General features: G+C 43.8%; 1 protein-coding gene across 4 annotated transcripts in view; it reads left to right on the forward strand.

Annotated features, from left to right (window-relative positions):
• Positions 1–3,948, forward strand: part of ACADSB (acyl-CoA dehydrogenase short/branched chain) — a 29,423-nt gene extending 25,475 nt beyond the window's left edge. For all 4 annotated transcript variants that reach the window (XM_027586919.2, XM_027586941.2, XM_027586927.2 and 1 more), the window contains exons 9-11: positions 41–178; positions 2,200–2,299; positions 3,017–3,948. In XM_027586919.2, coding sequence (XP_027442720.1) covers positions 41–178; positions 2,200–2,299; positions 3,017–3,087 — 309 coding nt within the window. In that variant the 3' untranslated portion in view covers positions 3,088–3,948. The remainder of the gene's footprint in view (positions 1–40; positions 179–2,199; positions 2,300–3,016) is intronic.
• The last annotated feature ends 14,792 nt before the right edge of the window (positions 3,949–18,740 follow it).

Here is an 18,740-nt window from a genome sequence, read left to right on the forward strand (position 1 = left end):
CAGAAATCATAATTCTCTAACTTGGACCTAAATGTTCCAGGGGCTCCAACACCAAGTGGCCCACGTTGCCACCCAGCTGGAAGCTGCAAGATTGCTAACATACAACACTGCTAGGCTTTTAGAAGCTGGAAAGCCATTCATAAAAGAAGCATCTATGGCCAAATACTATGCATCAGAGGTAAAACAACAAACAACCGAAATACGTAATTCAGCCTTCTTCCCCTCCGCACCCTCGTTACGTATGCATTAACCTTTTCACTTAGGAGTGTTGATTGAGCATTTGTTTTTCAAGTAAAATAGCATAGACTTTCCAGTTCCTACAACAGAAAAGCAAAATCGCAAACCTTCCATAGAAAAGTGCTTTAATTCTATGAGGCCTCAGTGTTTTCACAGGCTCTTCAATGGGAACTGAGTCACCCAATTCAGGTAGGACACCTATCAGTGAATCCCTGGGTGAGCCTCATCTGAATGATGGCATCCCACACCTGGTTTCTGATTGGGGCAAATCATGTGAAGTAAAAACAACAAGAAGAGATTGTTCATGTTTTGATTGAATGTTTTCTGTTGATACCTAAAGCATTCTCTGTTTAACCCAGTAGACTTTGGCCGGAGAACTTTGCCAAATCACTGGCTGCTACTTCCCAACCTCTGTAGTTTGTCTTAGTCTTTCCATAGCTTGGAATAATCCCTTAACCTCTCAGCCCCCAAATTTTATCACCTGCCTCAACCTCCCTTCTGGGTTCTAGACTCACAGCTCCAATTTCCCCTGGACCTGCCCACCCCATTGTACCAGTCAGAGGCCTGAGCCATCTTGCCACACCCTCTTCCCCCTCATTCCCACCTTGAACCCCATCATCAGTTGCTGAGAGTTCTGCCCCCTGAGGATTTCTTGCACTTAGCATATTTCTCTCTCCCTTTCCACTGCCCTCTGTTGTCCAAGCCATGCCATTTCTTGACCAGACGACCCCACTCACCTGACTGTCGTTGGACCCTGTTGCTTCTTCCTCCAGTCCGGTCTTCCCTTTTCAGAACGTCCAGGAGACCGTGTCACTCCAGCTTGACCTTCATGGCTTCTCACAGCAAATGGGACAATATTTGTATTCATTTCCTGCTGCTTTTAACAAAAATTTAGTGGCCTACAACAATACAATTTTATTATCTCATGGCTCTGGAGGTCAGAAGTCTGAGTCACCACTGGGATAAAGCCAAAGTGTCAGCAGAGCTGCCTTTCCGAGGCTCTGGAGAGAATCCATTTCCTCACTCTTCCCGTTTCTAGAGGCTGCTCACATTCCCCCATTCACAGCCCCGTCCTCCACCTTCAAGGCTCTCAGGGGAGCGTGTTCAAATCTGGTTCTGGCTCTCTTGCCTCCCTCTTTCCCTGAGGGGACCCTCATGATGCCATTGGGCACACCCAGGCTAGCCAGGACCATCTCCCATCTCAAAGCTCTCAACTTATCACATCTATGGGTCCCCATGGTCACGTAAGGTGACAAACATTACAGTTTCTGGGGATTAGCATGTGGACGTCTTTGGGGGCCATGACAGTCTTCAGCCTGCCTGCCATCATGAGGCCCACCTGCCTCTCCATTCTCCTCGCAGTTTGCCCTGACCCCAGCCCGCTGGTCTCCTCAGGCCCCTGAGGGTGATGAACCCATTTTCCCCTTGAAGCCCTCCCACATGTTCCTCAACCTGAAATGTCCCCTAACTCATCCTTTGGGGCTCAGCAAAGCTGTCACGTCCTCGCACGTTGCCCCCACCCCTAAATCACATCAGTTTTCCTAGCCAGCTCCTCTGTTGGCCCGTAGAGTTTACCTGTTTCTGTAACTGCTAGTTTGATGCGTGAACCAAAAGGGGCAGTGACCGGCCATCCCCCACCATGGTTTACCCAGTGGCTGGCAGAGTGCATGATATAAAGAAGGCCCTTGATAAATATTTGCTGAATAAATGATGCCTGTTGGCAGCATGTGACTGTGTCTGATCAATACCCTAATTTTCTTAAGAAAATGGGAATTTTGTGAATTATTAGGACAGTTTACATTAATGGTTTAGGGAAGGAGACTGAAGAGACAATGCTGGGTAACTTCAGTCCTTCCACTTGCCAATAGCAGTGAATCCATGTTACTAGACTGTTCCGCAGGAGTGTTTGTGGTGCATTAGTTATGTGGTTTCAACACGTCGTCTGCTGCTTGGTTTTGGCAGGTTGCAGGCCTCACAACTAGTAAGTGTATTGAGTGGATGGGAGGAGTCGGCTACACCAAAGATTACCCCGTGGAAAAATACTTCCGAGATGCAAAAATTGGTAAATAGATTTTTTTACGTTTTATTTTGTTTTCTTTTATTCACCTTTGTGGCTGTTGGGGCTGCTGTGTGCCTTTGATTTTATACTACTAAGGCAAAGGCGGTTTTAATCTCTTCAGTCTTGTGTTTATTGGCTCTCTTCTGTGGCTGGGTTTTCCCCCCCACCTCTTTCTTCAAGAAAGAGATGGATGTATATCTTTTAAAACCTCAGGTTGCCTTTTTAAATCCCTCAACAGGCCTTTTAGTAAAAGTGCAACAAAATTAGCTGTTCTAATTTTTCTTTTACTAAACTCGTTAATACATTTGATGCGTTGAGTGCCGTTCTTTGAAGCGAAGTTCTAATTCCAGAAGCCTCATGCCTAATCAGGCCTGAGTGTTCGATGCTCCACTACCAGGGGGGGAGACAAAAACGAGGGGTTTTCAAAGCTGCCCGTTCCTGAGGGACAGTCCAAACTTACGCACTGATAGTTGAGGAGCGACAAACTTCAGCTGTTTCCTACTGATTCTGGAATCAGAATCCAGTTTCCAAAATGGAATATTATCATCTCATAGATAGAATGACTTTGTCATATTGTACCATATTCAGGGACATGGAGTGATGTCACTGGGGACAGTCTTATAGCAACCACAGAGGCGACATGTAAAAGTGATTTCTTGTGTAGACGCGTGTAGCTGTGGGTGTGCTCCTAATTGTTCCTTTTGCTCCCTTTTGTTTAAGGTACAATATATGAAGGAGCTTCAAATATCCAGCTGAACACCATTGCAAAGCACATTGGTGCAGAATACTGACGTCCGAGGGAATGGGGCCTCTCCCCCTGGTTGCTGGTAGAAGATTCTAAACTATCGTGCCTTGTTGGGGAAGTAAACCTCCACAGCATCGAAGCGTTCTGTTTAAGCCCTTAGTCATGATTCTTGGGGTAGACCTTTACTGTTTTATCTGTTGTTCCAGTCTGCATAAAAGAGGCACAGGGAATCATTTTTCGAATTTGGAAAGAAATGCATCCGTATTTTCTCCAGAACTATTTTTAGAGTTGTGTACATATTAATCATTCCAGCTTTGGGGCAGACAGAAGTTTTACTCTGTCAGCATTTGGAAAAATACATGTGAAGTATTACTTACAGACATGGCTATTTTATATTCCTGTTAAACTTTTATTTTTTAAAATCATTTGGAGAAGGTTTTGTCACAGTTGGCAGTTCTATAGATCAATTCTGAGTTTCTAAAACTAGGTAGAAACTGAAAATGTATTTAGAAAAATCTAAAAAAAGTTTAAGTTAAAGAAAGAAAAATCTGAAAGTTCTAGTTCTACATATCTGGAAGTGGGTGGAAAATAGTGTATACTTCTATAGATCATATGACTGAAGACATTATCTTAACAAAATAAAGCAATATAATTTGTTGCTATAATTGACCTGCATAAAAGATGCATTTCATGATGATTTCAGCAGATCATTTTAAAAACAAGTCTCTTGGGGCACCTGGCTGGCTTAGTCAGTAAAGCAGTGCATGACTCTTGATCTCAGGGTTGTGAGTTCGAGCCCCATATTGGGCATGGAGCCCACTTACAAAAAAAAAAAAAAATCTAAAACAAGTCTATTAGTTTTCAAGCATAAATTTTAAGTAATTTGGTTTCATAATCAGAACATATTCAATATTATAATGTTCATTGTACTGTGGACTACTTTTCAACAACATCATTTCTTTCTATATTTGAATTGAATAGTGTTTCCTCAAACTTAGTTATTGGGCCTGATCATGAATAGTAATGCAAAAATTATGTTTTGGTTCAGTGATGTTCAAGAGCGAGAAATCTCGTTCCTGTAAAGAAGTATATCAAAATCTTACAACGAATGAGAGAAGGGGCCTGTAGAGTTTGAAAAAACATATTCAGTGATGTAAAAAATAATATAAAGGGGCGCCTGGGTGGCTCATTCGTTAAGCGTCTGCCTTCGGCTCAGGTCATGATCCCAGGGCCATGGGATCGAGCCCCGCATCGGGCCCCCTGCTCAGCGGGAAGCCTGCTTCTCCCTCTCCCACTCTCCCTGCTTGTGTTCCCTCTCTTGCTGTGTCTCTCTCTGTCAAATAAATAAAATCTTTAAAAAAAATAATATAAAAATAATTTTATATCTGGGAAGAAAAAATAAATCTATTGTTTCACAGTACAATAGATTATAGAAAGGCAAAGCTCAACAAAATATAGAGCTGGTGATGCCATTTTTTTTTTTTTTTAGATTTTATTTATTTATTTGACAGAGAGAGGGACAGCGAGAGAGGGAACACAAGCAGGGGGAGTGGGAGAGGGAGCAGCAGGCTTCCCGCGGAGCAGGGAGCCCGATGCGGGGCTCGATCGCAGGACCCTGGGATCATGACCTGAGCCGAAAGCAGACGCTTAACGACAGAGCCACCCAGGCGCCCCACCATTTCTTCAGTATTGGGGATTCTCGATCTGGAGAAGAGGACCCCATCTCCCTCCCACCCAGGGTATATATCCTGAGTCCCCTCAGGGAGGTGGACAATGGAATGGTTAGAGTTTTATATTTTCTGAAAAGGTGGCATGGGTTAGAGATGTTGAAAAATGTTTAAAGCCTCATAATCACTACTGTTGAATGGGAAGCATTTTAGTACATAAATGAAAGGATCGTGTTTATCAAGAAAACTGGGCACTTTTAAAGTAATTTTGCTTTGCACATTCATGTTTCTTGAATTGGCTTAATTTCTGTCATACAGATCACAGTTAAATATTCAGAATTGGTAAATACAATAGAGACAGGGTTACTTTAAAATATCAGGAAGAAATAAAGACAAATTTAGACCTTGGATCAAAAGAGATAAAGTCTACTTGACTTTCAAAAAGGGAGATAATAGAAACTCATTCATTCAGTCTTTCCAAACAAGAAGGCAGTATGGTCTGATAAGGAGAGTAGGGGAATAGATGAAATACCCTCAAACGGGGCTGGACATCTTTAATTTCTATGATTATATAAAAAAGAGGTGGGCTTTACGGATAATGCTATAGAAGCCAACATTAGTAAGATAAAATCCCAGCTGGTTCCTGTAGAATTATAAACACATGAAACTACAATAAATGTCGTGTTCAAATTAGCAGCCTTGGAGAAACTCCTGGGGATATCCAGACCTTGAATTTATATTTCGTATTGATAAAATTCTAATGGTGTGTATATATGTTGTGCATGTTCACAAAAGCCAGTTGAAAATTGATTATGTATTATAGTTAACATATCTACTCTCTTCTATTAATGAATCATCATGTTATTTTACTTTTTACCAAAGAGGATGTTGTGGGGTTTCCCTGTAGTTCTTCCCTTATACCTTTTTTTTTTTTTTTTTTTTTTTAAGTACCCAACGCGGGGCTTGAACTCAGATCAAGAACTGAGCTGAGATCAAGAGTTGGACCCTTGGGGCACCTGGGTGCCTCAGTCGGTTGGGCATCTGACTTTTGGTTTTGGCTTGGGTCATGGTCTCAAGGTCACGAGATCAGGCCCTTGTCAGCTTCAGCTCTCAGCGGGGAGTCTGCTTGAGATTCTCTCCCTCTGCCTCTCCCCCTGCTCGCTCACTCTCTCTCTCAAATAAATAAATCTTTAAAAAAAAAAAAAAAGTTGGACGCTTAACCAGTTGAGCCACCCAGGCACCCCAACCCTTCTGTCTTTTCTTAATAACCATGACTTTGGGGCATGTAAAACTATCCTGAGTTGGTGTCTAGTGGAGGATGAGCTTGTTCACCTCCTGAAGGCTGTCATTTTTCTTTGTTAATTTGAGGGTTGGGCCTTCGTGGTTCTTGGTGAACCCAGACACCAAGGAACCGCATTGGCTGTGTTTGTGTGGGCGGAGCTGGACTCCAAGCTGGCCAAGTCAGTATTGTGAGAGATTTACTTATTTTACAACATGAAAATGAATCAGTGTCAAAGATTTTAGAGTCATGGGAAGTTAAACCCAGAAAGACCTTAGAGAGCTATCCAGCCAACTCTCTGGTTTTAAAAGGGAAGGATTCGAAGCCCAGAATATTTGCCCACGGTCATCCACCAGGGACAAAACAAGATGAGAATCCAAATGTACTGGCTCCCAGTTCAGTGCTCTGCCTCCTATTTGGTGTCATCTCTGTTCAACAAATTTTGGATTTCAGTCTCGTTGTACTTCAGGATTCTCTTGAGGATTTCTTTTAGGTTTAACTGACAAAGAGTTAATATTTCAAAAGTATTGCCATCGATCATTGTCATTACTTACATGTATTAATCACCTCCCAAAGACACCAGCTCTCGGAGGTTACAGTTGGCATGTTAGATGTGAAGATCACTGTGTCTGATTGGGTTTTATGACGATGACGTATGTGAGTAAGTGCACTAGTTATACCCTTGCTGATGTACTTTTGCTGATCTTTCATAAAGTGAAAGTTTTGTTTTAATGGTATATATCAATCAGGCTATTCAATATTACAAAATCAGTATTCTGTGGAGAATAAAAAAATACAGCACTCGGTCAACTGGAGATTTTTGCTCCTCGGACAAAGCAAAACTGTTTGTTACGCATACAGATAAAGTAACAAAATAATGTAATCTTCCTGCAGAATACAGAACACTTTTGTTTCCCAAGCTGCTAGCTTGCCTCTCGTGTAAGCCAATTTCGTTTGTTTTCAGAGAAGAGGTCTCACGATATAGACCAAGTTTAATTTCTGAAGCTAAAGAAAATTTTACCAGAGGACCCTTCTTTTTTTTTTTTTTGCGGAAGCAACTCTTCAGTAGAGAAGTCACCTCTTTTGAGCACATCTTCACAGCATAGATTGTATCTACCTGATATTTATGCCTGTGCTTTATAGTACTACTCTGGGAAATTTTATATTGTTGTGCCTTTTACTTAGTGATACGCTATAACCTAACGCCATTGGAGGCTTCAGCCTATCTGTTCCCTGTTATTTCCTACATTAGTTTAGAAATCTAGATATCAGTCCCTTTCTTCTTTTGTCATTCAGTGGCATGTGCCGAGCATTCACAGCATCCAAGGGTCTGAAGTGCCGCACAGAGCTGAGAAAGACTAGATACTTATCGAAATGTGTGTTCATCTCAGGTGTCGCTTTTCTGTTCTCATTAGTGTGTCCTCACACGGAGATTGAATAGGAAAGTACCAAGGCCAACGCTACGCAAAAGTATTTCTTTAGATCCTTGAGAATGATGACACTGAGCACTAACATCTCTTGAGCTCTCATCAGCCGTCACTCTACACTCTTGGCACGTATTAACTCATAACAACCCTATGCAGTAGGTGCTCCTGTTAACCCATTTTACAGGTCAGGAGACTGAGGTATGGAGAGCTTGAATAAGATGTTTACTGGCACATAACAGAGATGATGCAAACTTGGGCAGTCTGGCCGATGAGGGCCATCCCAGACTCGTTCCTCTGGTCTGACAGTTTCATTAATCTTCAGGAGGCTTCCAGTAAGATGCCACTAGGATCTTTTCAAACAGAGAAGCTAGCTGGGAAGAGGGCCTGTGAGACAAACCAGTAGGGGAGGTGGGAGTCCGCATGTTCTGGGAGAAAAACTGGGGAGTGGGGTGTGCCAGGCGATGGAAAGATGCGGCTGGAAGGAGAGCAAAGTACTGAAAAGGGCACTAAAGCAATTCCAGAAAATCTCCTCCCCTCCAGAGCGATCGGGAAGTCTCCCTGAGGCAGGAAGAATGACAGAGCAGGATAAAAAGCTGAGTGGGTGGTACAGGATGTTCCGTCCCCAGTGATCTATACGGAGAGCTACCATATAAAGGAAAAAAAGCTAACTTTACAAAAGTTAGTGGTCAGTAGGAAACAAAATCAGGTAGGGCTACAGCCCAGCATAGCAGTGCTTATGGTATAAATGGGTTAAACTCATCCATGAAAAGTAAAAGATGTTAAGATGGGACAAAAGGAAAATGTAAATCCTGGCTGCATACAGTTAGAAACACCAAAAAACAGCAGCGTGGGAGAGTCAAAAGGACCAGGGAAGACGGTAGGACTTCCTCAAGAAGGGCCAGCACTGAATTAAAGGCACAGACCATAAGCAAACAGGAAGATCTCACCAAGAAGGCCCAGTAGTCATGAACTTTATGTCTCTAACAACGTACTTGGAGCGAAACAGATAGAAATACGATGAGAAACATTGACAAAGCCATCCTCACAGGCGCTGACTCAGAAATGAACAAACCTAGCAGAAGGTAAGTGGGGGGGGGGGGGTTGGGATAACGTAATTAACAAGTTTGAGGTCTGTGGGGAGACCGTTCTTTTCAAGTGCAAATGAATGACCCTGTGGAATTTGCCACAAAGGAAATTCCTACAAATTCCAAAAAAAAAAAAAAATACAAAATTGTATAAGCAACATCCACCCTACACAGTGAGAAGTGAATTAAATGGCAAAACGGCAGGGTACAAAAAAAGCTAACCATAACTTTAAATAACTGGTTAATTCAAACATAAAAATGGAGATTACGGATTGTGGACAAAGGTATGGGAAGCCCAGCTTGGTCCAGCACTTATGGGTGGACAGATAAGAAGGAAAGTCTCGGACTTTAGGGCAGCAGGGTTGGTAGTAGCGGAAATTAGAGATGCTTAAGAGAATAAATACATGATATTTATACTCTTACACAATGATAGTGTACATACCATACATCCCGTGTGGCAGTTTAAAAGAATAAGATCCATGTACTGAGTTAAAATCCTCACCAAATTTATTGTTAAAAATAACATCGAATATTTGTGCACCGCGGTACAAATCTGTTGTTGTCAGGCCAAGCACGTATAGAAATTCTTGTCATAAACTCAGGAAGTGCAGCGGCCACATGGATCCCTGCATTGAGGGCCTGTGGGACCAGCACTGGGGGTCACTGGGGTCATCTCTACTGTTGGACTTTTTATAATGGGGGTATAACAGGACTCATATAATTGTCAAATAAATATAAGAGTACTTGTGTACTGAAAATAAAATGAACGCTACCTGTGGGGTTGCTGAAAATTTTCTCTTTTGTGCATCATTTGACCTTTTACTGATTTTGCTTTTCTCAACTAGCCACAGCCAAGTAGGCCGCGCCATCCAGTCACGCAGGACGCTGGACTGACAGAGGACCCAAAGGGATCTGAAACCCAGTCCCTTCGAGGGTTGGCCCCTGTGGGCAATTTGCACGTGTCCAGTGTGAACAGCTGTCCTGCTCGAGCCTTGTGTGTCTTGCTCTGCTGGCAGGACTTTACCGGGAGGGCTTCTTGCATTCAAGTACAAACTGGGCCATCTACACTGGCCCGGGGACTAGCATCTTGTCTTTTTGTCCCAATTTGATTTTATGGGATTTGACCTGAGATCTCCAAACAGAACAGTTATGACCTGCAAACGAAAAAAAATGTTTAAATGTGAAATGGCATATCAATATATACATAATACCCTCAGTTTATTAATATTAAATTAATATTTAAATATCCAATATTTACTCTCTGGCCCTTGGGAAAACATTTGCCAGCCTCTGATTAAATTATTGCCTTTTTTTTTTTTAAGATTTTATTTATTTGTCAGAGAGAGCACAAGCAGGGGAAGCGGCAGGCAGGGGGAGAAGCAGACTCCCCACTGAGCAGGGAGCCCGGGATCATGACCTGAGCCGAAGGCAGACGCTTAACCGACTGAGCCACCCAGGCGCCCCTAAATTATTGCCTCTTAAAACAGATTATGAGAAGGTCAGTCAGTCAGTCTGTTTGGAAAACACCAAAAAAAAAAAAAATGAATAAAAATTGTCTACCAAAAAATAAAATAAATATATAAATAAAATATTTTAAAAATTAAAAAAAATAAAATGAAGACACGATAGTCCCATAGGAACTTGGGTCATTATTCAGTCAATTTCATTTGTAGCCTGTCTGGACCGATGGGCTCCCTCCTTCAATCTACAACAGTGTTCATGTCTCCTGTCCTTAAAAGCTCGGAAGTCCCTGTGGGCCACTGCCCCACAGGGCTGCCAGGTCGCCACCTGTGGCCACCCCTCCTCTCAGGGCTTGCTCCTTTCATCTCTTCTTAATCTGCCGTTTACTTTTGTCAGTGGGCTTACACAATGCTCTCAAAAGTTAGCTTTTTGGGGCACCTGGGTGGCTCGTTTGTTTAAGTGTCCAGCTCTTGCTTTCAGCTCAGGTCGTGGTCTCAGGGTTGGGAGATCAGACCCCACATGGAGTCCGCCTGAGATTCTCTCTCCCTCTCCCTCTGCCCCTCCCATTGTGCACACTTTCTCTGTCTCAAAATAAATAAAATCTTTTTTAAAAAGCTATCTTTTTAGCCTTAATTGTTGACCTATTATATCCATTCCAAACTACAGTTTTGGACACCCCTCTTCTTTCTCAGGCTCTCCACTTCCTTTGCTTTTTTGACAGAACACCAACTTTTGGCTGATTCTACTGGTTTCTTTTCTCTTCTACCATTTATCAAGATTCTACCATTGTACCTCTTACCATTCTCTGTGCCAGTGTCTTCGTTGAACTTTAGAACAACTTTGAGAGTCCTAAAAATGGTGCAAACTGTGGAATGCCATCCCCAAGAATTTGCTGGTCCTTAGGTCTGATGTTTATTTTCAGATCTGTCCTGGCATAATGTCCAGCAGACTCTTGGAAATTTATGTCCAAAAGGCCTAAGGATTTGGGTGGGAGGTGGAGATGTGGGGGTCTTCCATAGTCCTAATGGTGTAAAGACTGACAAAGTGCTTGGGGAGGGTAGAATAGACCTTTCATGGGCCTTCTGCCCCCCACCCCCCACCACGAAGTCAACTGAGATCCTGATCTACCAGTCAGATCATTGGGCCCGGAATCCGCCTGTTTCAGAATTCCCTCAGGGGATTTTTCATTGCACACTAAAAGTTGAGTGTTCCAATGACTCCAGCCCCGGAGTCCATGTTCCTTTTCAACTTCCCAGCACCCCAGGGTAGCAGGACCAGCTAACAAAACTCCAGAACTCCCTAAACACCCACCTGGCTTAGAAGGGCAGAGCAGCAGAAGATGGAGCGGGCAGGGCACCTTCCCCTTCATCCTGCTGAGTTCAGAGGTGACTAGCTCATTACAGATTGCCCATTCTCTCTCCTAATGTGCTATTGAGAAGCTATGCACCAGCTGTTTTCCTAGTTCTGTGGAACCAAAAGCAATTTAGGTCAATGTGTTCATCACAATTCTCCCACCCCAAAGTAGGAGGCTCAGTGGGGCTTGCTTTAATGAAATTTTAGCTTTATTAGCAAGAGAGTTAATGAAACTACTGATAAATTACCTTAGATACAGGGCATTAAATCTAATAATTTTTCTTAGAAATGGATTTTTTTTACCTCTTAGAGATATAAACTAACAATAAAGAAATTCCAGAGTTGTAAGGTTTTAACCCCTTTGGAGGGTCGGAGAACCTGGAGGGAGTACATCTGGTTGAGTGGACAGCCCCTTTGAGTCTTGCTTTATTTTGCACACGTTCATGTAACAGAACCCTATCACTGTATAAGGTATGTACAGTTCCTTTGCTCATTAATCCTCCATGTGATCAACCCAGTTGATTTTTCCAAGTAGACAAAGGCTAAAGATATGCTTATTGATTGCCGCTAAGCTCATTTTAAGTGTATTTTATACTAAAGAGCATTTTGAGACTAAGACAACCCTGGACTTACCCAGTGGGCAAATCTTGGGAGTTACTCAGATTGAAATGTAACAATGTTAAAACAGTAGCCAGATACAGAAAGGTGTGTTTTGTTTTGTTTTAACATTATGTAAAAAGAAATTTAGGCTCTGTTCATCTGGTCATGTTTTTGCAAGACAGGTCATCACTTGGGCATGGACGTTCATGCTGTCTTTGAGTTAACACACTTCTCACCTCAGGTGACCCCAAGTTTATAGAGATGTTTGCCTCATTCCAGCCGATTTTTTGGTATGAAATTTGTACTGGGCCTCAGCAATTCAGGGCAATTTTCCAGAAGAATAAAAATTTCAAAAAAGTTTGCTTCACCACCTCTGACTAATAGTATAGATGATGAAAAACCTGACTCTAAATCAAAGACTGCAGCATTCACCACCGGCCTCCTAGGGAAAAGAACTGCACATTATTATGCAAAAGCCAGAATATTCCACGGGCATCTTTTAAAAGGAGAATCTCTTGAAAGAAAATCCTCATACTTCCTTGTTAACGTCCAGCAGAAGAACGTGCTCTCAGGGTGAGCTTGTTGGTTGGGTAGTTCGTTTGGAGGCTTTCATGTTATTTCTCTCAAGACTCATTTATATTCTTCTGGAATTGTCCGAGGCCCTTAACCTCTAACGGTTTTTGGCCCCTATTCCTCTACCATTTTTGCAACTACCTCAGTCTGTGGGTTTCCCCTCTAAGACCCCATAGCAATTTCAGCAAGCCCTACTTGGTTAGTTTACATCTCCAAGAGGGAAAAAAATATCCATTTCTCTCTAAGAAAAATTATTAGATTTAAAACACTGAACCTAGGGCGCCTGGGTGGCTCAGTTGGTTAAGCGATTGCCTTCGGCTCAGGCCATGATCCTGGAGTCCGGGGATCGAGTCCCGCATCGGGCTCCCTGCTCAGCGGGGAGTCTGCTTCTCCCTCTGACCCTCTTCCCTCTCGTGCTCTCTATCGCTCATTCTCTCTCTCTCAAATAAATAAATAAAATCTTTAAAAAAATAAAATAAAACACTGTACCTATCAGCAGTTTCTTAATTAACTCTCTTGCTAATAAAGGTAAAATTTCAGGGCCCCCTCAGCATCTCTGCAAATGCCAGTTGAGCAGGCCAATCCTGAGTGTTCGTGGGCCTGGAACTGGAAGCTGTGGTCTTACCGTTTTTGATCAGTAATTACATTTTTAACTAATGAGGGTGAAATTGCAGGGATTTCCTTATGTGGATCCACTGAAAATGTTTTTCATATACATTTTCATTGTTCTGATCAGTAAATAAATCGTCATTAAATAAAGAATGTGTAGGGGCGCCTGGGTGGCTCAGTTGGTTAAGCAGCTGCCTTCGGCTCAGGTCATGGTCCTGGGGTCTTGGGATCGAGCCCCACATCGGGCTCCCAGCTCAGCGGAGAGCCCGCTTCTCCCTCTCCCTCTGCCTGCCACTCTGCCTACTTGTGCTCTCTCTCTCTCTCTCTGTCAAATAAATAAGATCTTTAAAAAAAAAAAAATCTCTTTGAAATTCTTTAAAATAAATAATGTGTAGGGGCGCCTGGGTGGCTCGGTCCTTAAGCGTCTGCCTTCGGCTCAGGTCATGATCCCGGGGTCCTGGGATCGAGCCCCGCATCGGGCTCCCTGCTCCGCGGGGAGTCTGCTTCTCCCTCTCCCACTCCCCCTGCTTGTGTTCGCTCTCTCGCTGTGTCTCTCTCTGTCAAATAAATAAAGTCTTTAAAAAAAAAAAAGAATGTGTAAGGGGTGCCTGGCTGGCTCAGTTGGTAGAGCATGTGACTCTTGATCTCAGGGTGTTGAGTTTGAGCCCCATGTTGGGTGGAGACATTACTTAAAAATAAAATCTTTAAGGGGCACCTGGGTGGCTCAGATGGTTAAGCGTCTGCCTTCAGCTCAGGTCATGATCTCAGGGTCCTGGGATCAAGCCCTGCATGGGGTTCCCTGCTCAGTGGGGAGCCTGCTTCTCCCTCTTCCTCTGCCTCTCTTCCTGCTCATGGTCTCTCTCTCTATCTCTGTGTCTCAAATGAATAAATAAAATCTTTAAAAAATATATAAATAATAAAATAAAATAAAATAAAATAAAATCTTTAAGAAAACAAAAACGAATGTGTAATGTCCTGTTTGTGCTCCCTTGACTATTATGGGTTTTAAACACCTAAGTGGACCACCTCTATGGAGATCTTCTATTTCTTGTTTCTTCCTAGCTTTTGTGTTCTCTTTTATGTTTTTATATTCTGTTCCTACTGTGATCTTACAGGTACTCATGAGCCACAGGATTTTTTAAAAAATAGTTTTATTCATAGTGTGCAAAAGTGGAATGTATTTTCATAAGAAATGCAAATTAAAGTTAATGCAAAATTTTTAAATTATCTTTGTCTTCAAAAGTTATTTTTAAATAAGTATTTAAAGTCATTAATATAAAGAGGCAAAATAAAATTCTAACTATAAGACTTTAATTTTAATTTTTGAAATTTTAATTATTAAATACTTTTTATAAAAAAGACCATTCACAATTTTAGCATCCAGTTGCTGTCAGCTGATGTAATGAATCGGTGTCATGTGCCATGCATGTTCCATCTAGACCTACATAAATAATCAAAGTTAATAGTCATGCAAATTATTGATATTGCATAACATCAGCCACCGTGTAGAACTGTTGGAAAACCATGGCAATTCATGGAAAGTTCTGGAACTGCCCATTGGAACGCAGAAGGGCCAGAAAGGGGAAGCTCAGTGTTTTGGGAGATGACCATGGCTTTGCCAAGAATGTATTGTGCTCTTGTTACCTGGGAGGAAGGATTTGACAAGCTAGTGAATTTGTCTTTTTCCCAAGCAAATCCTCCTTACCACCAAAGCAGTGGCTTTCAGTTGTGGGGTCACAGGTAGCCCAACTCTTAAGAGCAAGCACGGAGGCAGCCTGAGTCAATGCCGAGGGATGCCGAGTATGAGGGCAGCTGAGCAGCACCACATGCATGGGGAAGGCCTCCCGCAGTCCGGGCCCTGGGGAAGCACCATGGCCCTGGGCGGGGTCCAAGGGAGACGTAGTGATGCACGTAATGATTTGCCCGTTTGCAGCTGAGTTGAGTCCATGAGGGTGCTGGGCACAGGTAGACCAAAGGATGACTAAGTGCCTCTTATGAGTGAGGAAAAAAAGGGGAGAGATACATCAAAATAAGTTGGCAGAATTAAAAGTCAGGTGGTTTGTGAGGTCTTCTGAAATTAGGAGATGCATTTTTTTTTTCCTGGATGAGAGAAACTCTGGGGATAGCCAGGGACAGAAGGGAGAAGCTAGAAAGCTGAAAGGCTTTGGTGGAATCGCCTAATTTGAGAGAAGAGTAAGAGGACCCTTCCCATCTGATGTGTGTCCTCCTGAATTCGTATGTTGAAATCCTAGCCCACGAGGTGGTAGTGTTGGAGGTACGGCCTTTGAGGGGAGGGGGGTTAAGTGGGATTAGTGCCCTTATAAGTGGGACCTCCAGAGGGAGCCCTGCCCACTCAGGCCATGTGAGGGCACAGCAGTAAGGTGGTCCGCATCTGTACTCAGCCATCAGAAAGCATGAGATCTTGCCATTTGCAATGACGTGGATGGAACTAGAGAGTATTATGCTAAGTGAAATAAGCCAGTCAGAGAAAAATACCATATGATTTCACTCATATGTGGAATTTAAGAAACAAAACATGAACATAAGGGAAGGGAAGGAAAAATAAGATGAAAACAGAGGGAAGCAAACCATAAGAGACGCTGAACTCTAGGAAACAAACTGAGGGTTGCTGGAGGGGACGGGGGTGGGCGGATGGGGCAACTGGGTGAGGGGCATGAAGGAGGCACTCGACGTCATGAGCACTGGGTGTTATGTGCAACTGATGAATCACTAAATTCTACCCCTCAAACTAATAATACAGTTCATGTTAACTAAATTGAATTTAAATAAAAAATTTTTTAAAAATCTGACGGTGCCATGATCTGGGACTTCCCAGCCTCCAGAACTTCAAGAAATAAATGTTGCTTATAAGACATCTCCCCTACACCAGCCTCCAAAGAAGCTGAAACCAGGTGCTGACAACATATCTGTGGGATGGAGGGTCAGATAGGAAGCACTAATTGGTCAGTGATTTTGCTTTTTCTTTTTTTTTTTAGAAAGGGAGAGAGACTGGGTCGGGGAAGGGAGGCAGAGTAGGGGGGAGAGAGAGAATCTTAAGCAGGCTTCACAAAAAGCACAGGGCCAGCTTGATCTCACGAACCTGCACTCATGACCCCGAGATCATGACCTGAGCCGAAATCCAGAGTCGGATGCTTAACTGACTGAGCCAACCCTGGTGCCCCAGTTAGCTCTTTTTCCTAAAAGAGTAGCAGTTTAGTGAATGTTTCTCCTTTCTTTTACTCATTGTTTACATTCAAGGGGTGGGGGGGGGTCCCGCTGGTAATTGCTGGAGGTGCTAAAACATCATTTGGAAGAACAGCCAGATGGGGCAATGGTATTGGCCAACACTCCTCTCTTGGGGTTTGTACTTTGATGAGCCGCTTGAATGGAGAAGGTATGAGCCTGGTCTCGGTATGTCACATAGCTTGAAAGCCCAGGACTCAGGGTGAGTTGATTCAGCAGCTTTGCAAGGTCAACAGGCCCAGGCTCTTCCCATCTCTATACTCTGCCATCCTTCCATGGACATCATCCTCAGGCTGGTACCTGGCTTGCTGCAGCAGCTAGAGGTGTTACCCATCGACGCAATCATGTCCAAGGGAAGAAGAATGCCTTAGAGCCAATGGAAGCAGATGGCCTCCACAGACTACTCCTCATATCCTCCTGGCCAACGTTGGGTCACATGCCCACTCCAAAATCATCCCTGGCAACAAGGAAGGATTACCTCTAGGTCAACAGCACCCACCCAGGAAAGGTCTACTTCCTTAGGTCCATGGCTACTGGAGGAGGGGTAGTTGTCAGAAGGAAACCTAGGTCTGCTAGAAAGAAAACAGGGATGGATGCTGGCTCAGGGCATCTATGTCCCAGGGCTGCTGTAACAAAATACCATAAACTAGGTGGCTAGAAATAACAGAAATGCATTCTCTCGTGGTTCTGGAGGCCACAAGTCCAAAATGAAGGTGTTTGCAGGTCCATACTCCCTCTACAGGCTCTAGGAGAGGATCCTTCCTTGCCTCTTCTAGCTTCTGGTGACTGCCAGCCACCCTTAGGTTCCTTGGCTCATGGCAGCGCAGCTCCAACCTCAGCCTCATCGTCACATGGCCATCTTCCTTCCAAGGGCATGTCTGTGTCCAAACTTCCTTCCTCTTCTAAGGACACCAGTCCTGTTGGATTTGGGGCCCACCCTAATCCAGTATGACCTCATCTTGAGGACATCTGCAAAGATCTTATTTCTTAGTAAGGTCACTCACATTCATAGGTTCTTGGAGGACATGGATTTTTGGGAGACACTATTCAAACCAGTACGTGTGGTAACCAGCCGTGTCCACCACCGAAACAAGACCTGTCCCGTGTCAAAGGGCTCTGTGACAAATAATGCATGGTTCAAAAATGACTCCTCTAGAGTGGATCTGTTTAGCTGCAAGTGTGGTCCTCAGAGTGACCTATGGAAGCCCAGTCACCAGCGGGCCTCCTTCACTGGTTCTACCTCCAAAATAATTCTTCATCTGCACATCTTCCCCTCTCTCCTAGCGCTTTAGTCCAATCCAAGGTGTGACCTCAATCTGGAAACAGTGCCTCCTAACTAGCTCTCTGCTTCCTCTCTTCCCAGTATCCAACCCGTTTTCCACCTATCAGCCTGAGACAGTCTTTTAAACTTAAGTTGGATTATACCTCTCCTCTTCAATGATTTTTCTAGAACTGTGCTTTCCAATATGATAGCTACTAGCCACATATGACTATTTAAATTTCAAGTAGTTAAAAATGAATAAAATTTAAAATTTGATTCCTCAGTAGCACTAGCCGTGTTCCAAGCGCTCATTGGCAATGTTTGGCTAGTGGCTCCCACATTGGGCAGTGCAGATACAGAGCATATTCCAGTCCAATTTGTCTGGGCTGCTCTAGAAGATGCAGTAGCTGCTCCCTCAAAAGAACAAGTGAGGGGTGCCTGGGTGGCCCAGTCGGTTGAATGTCCAAATCTTGGTTTCAGCTCAGATCATGATCTGCGGGGTTGTGAGCTCGAGACCCGCGTCAGACTCTGCGCTCAGTGGGGAGTCTGAGATTCTCTCTCTCCTTCTCCGTCTGCCCCTCCCCCGGCTCATGCACGTGCTCTCGCTCTCTCAAATAAATAAATAAATCTTAAAGGAAAAAAAAAAAAAAGAACAAGTGATGCCCAGAGCACCTAAGCAAACATTATTGTTCTCCAAGAGCTTTTGGCTTTGAAGGAGTATGGCAGCCTAGGCTAGCCCCCTGGAAATGTGTGCCAGAGGAGAAGGTATGGGGGACGTGAGGAGACTGGATCCCAGGAACAGCCTTCTGGCCTTGATCTCATGCATGTCCCAGACAAAGCAGAGAAGCCAACCAAGAACTTGCCCGGGGCCAGGAGAGCAGACCTAGAGGATGGTAGAGGATGGAAGCACTTTGGAGCTGCTGGAAACCCCAGAACCCAGACGGGACTCCGGGAGACCCCCCGTGAAGTTGCTGGGCTGGGGCTCAGAGCTGTTGTCACCCTGACTGCTGGTGCACAGGGTGTGGGGCCTGAGTTTCCCTTTTGCAGACCCGGAGCTGGAGTCCAGACATGCTCAGAACTGAGGGACCGTGTGTCTCGGTTTCCCTGGACAGTCCCGGTTTATGTCTGTTGTCTCAGAATA

This window comes from Zalophus californianus, chromosome 15, assembly GCF_009762305.2.
Source record: "Zalophus californianus isolate mZalCal1 chromosome 15, mZalCal1.pri.v2, whole genome shotgun sequence".
In the NCBI taxonomy this organism is placed as follows: Eukaryota; Metazoa; Chordata; class Mammalia; order Carnivora; family Otariidae; genus Zalophus; species Zalophus californianus.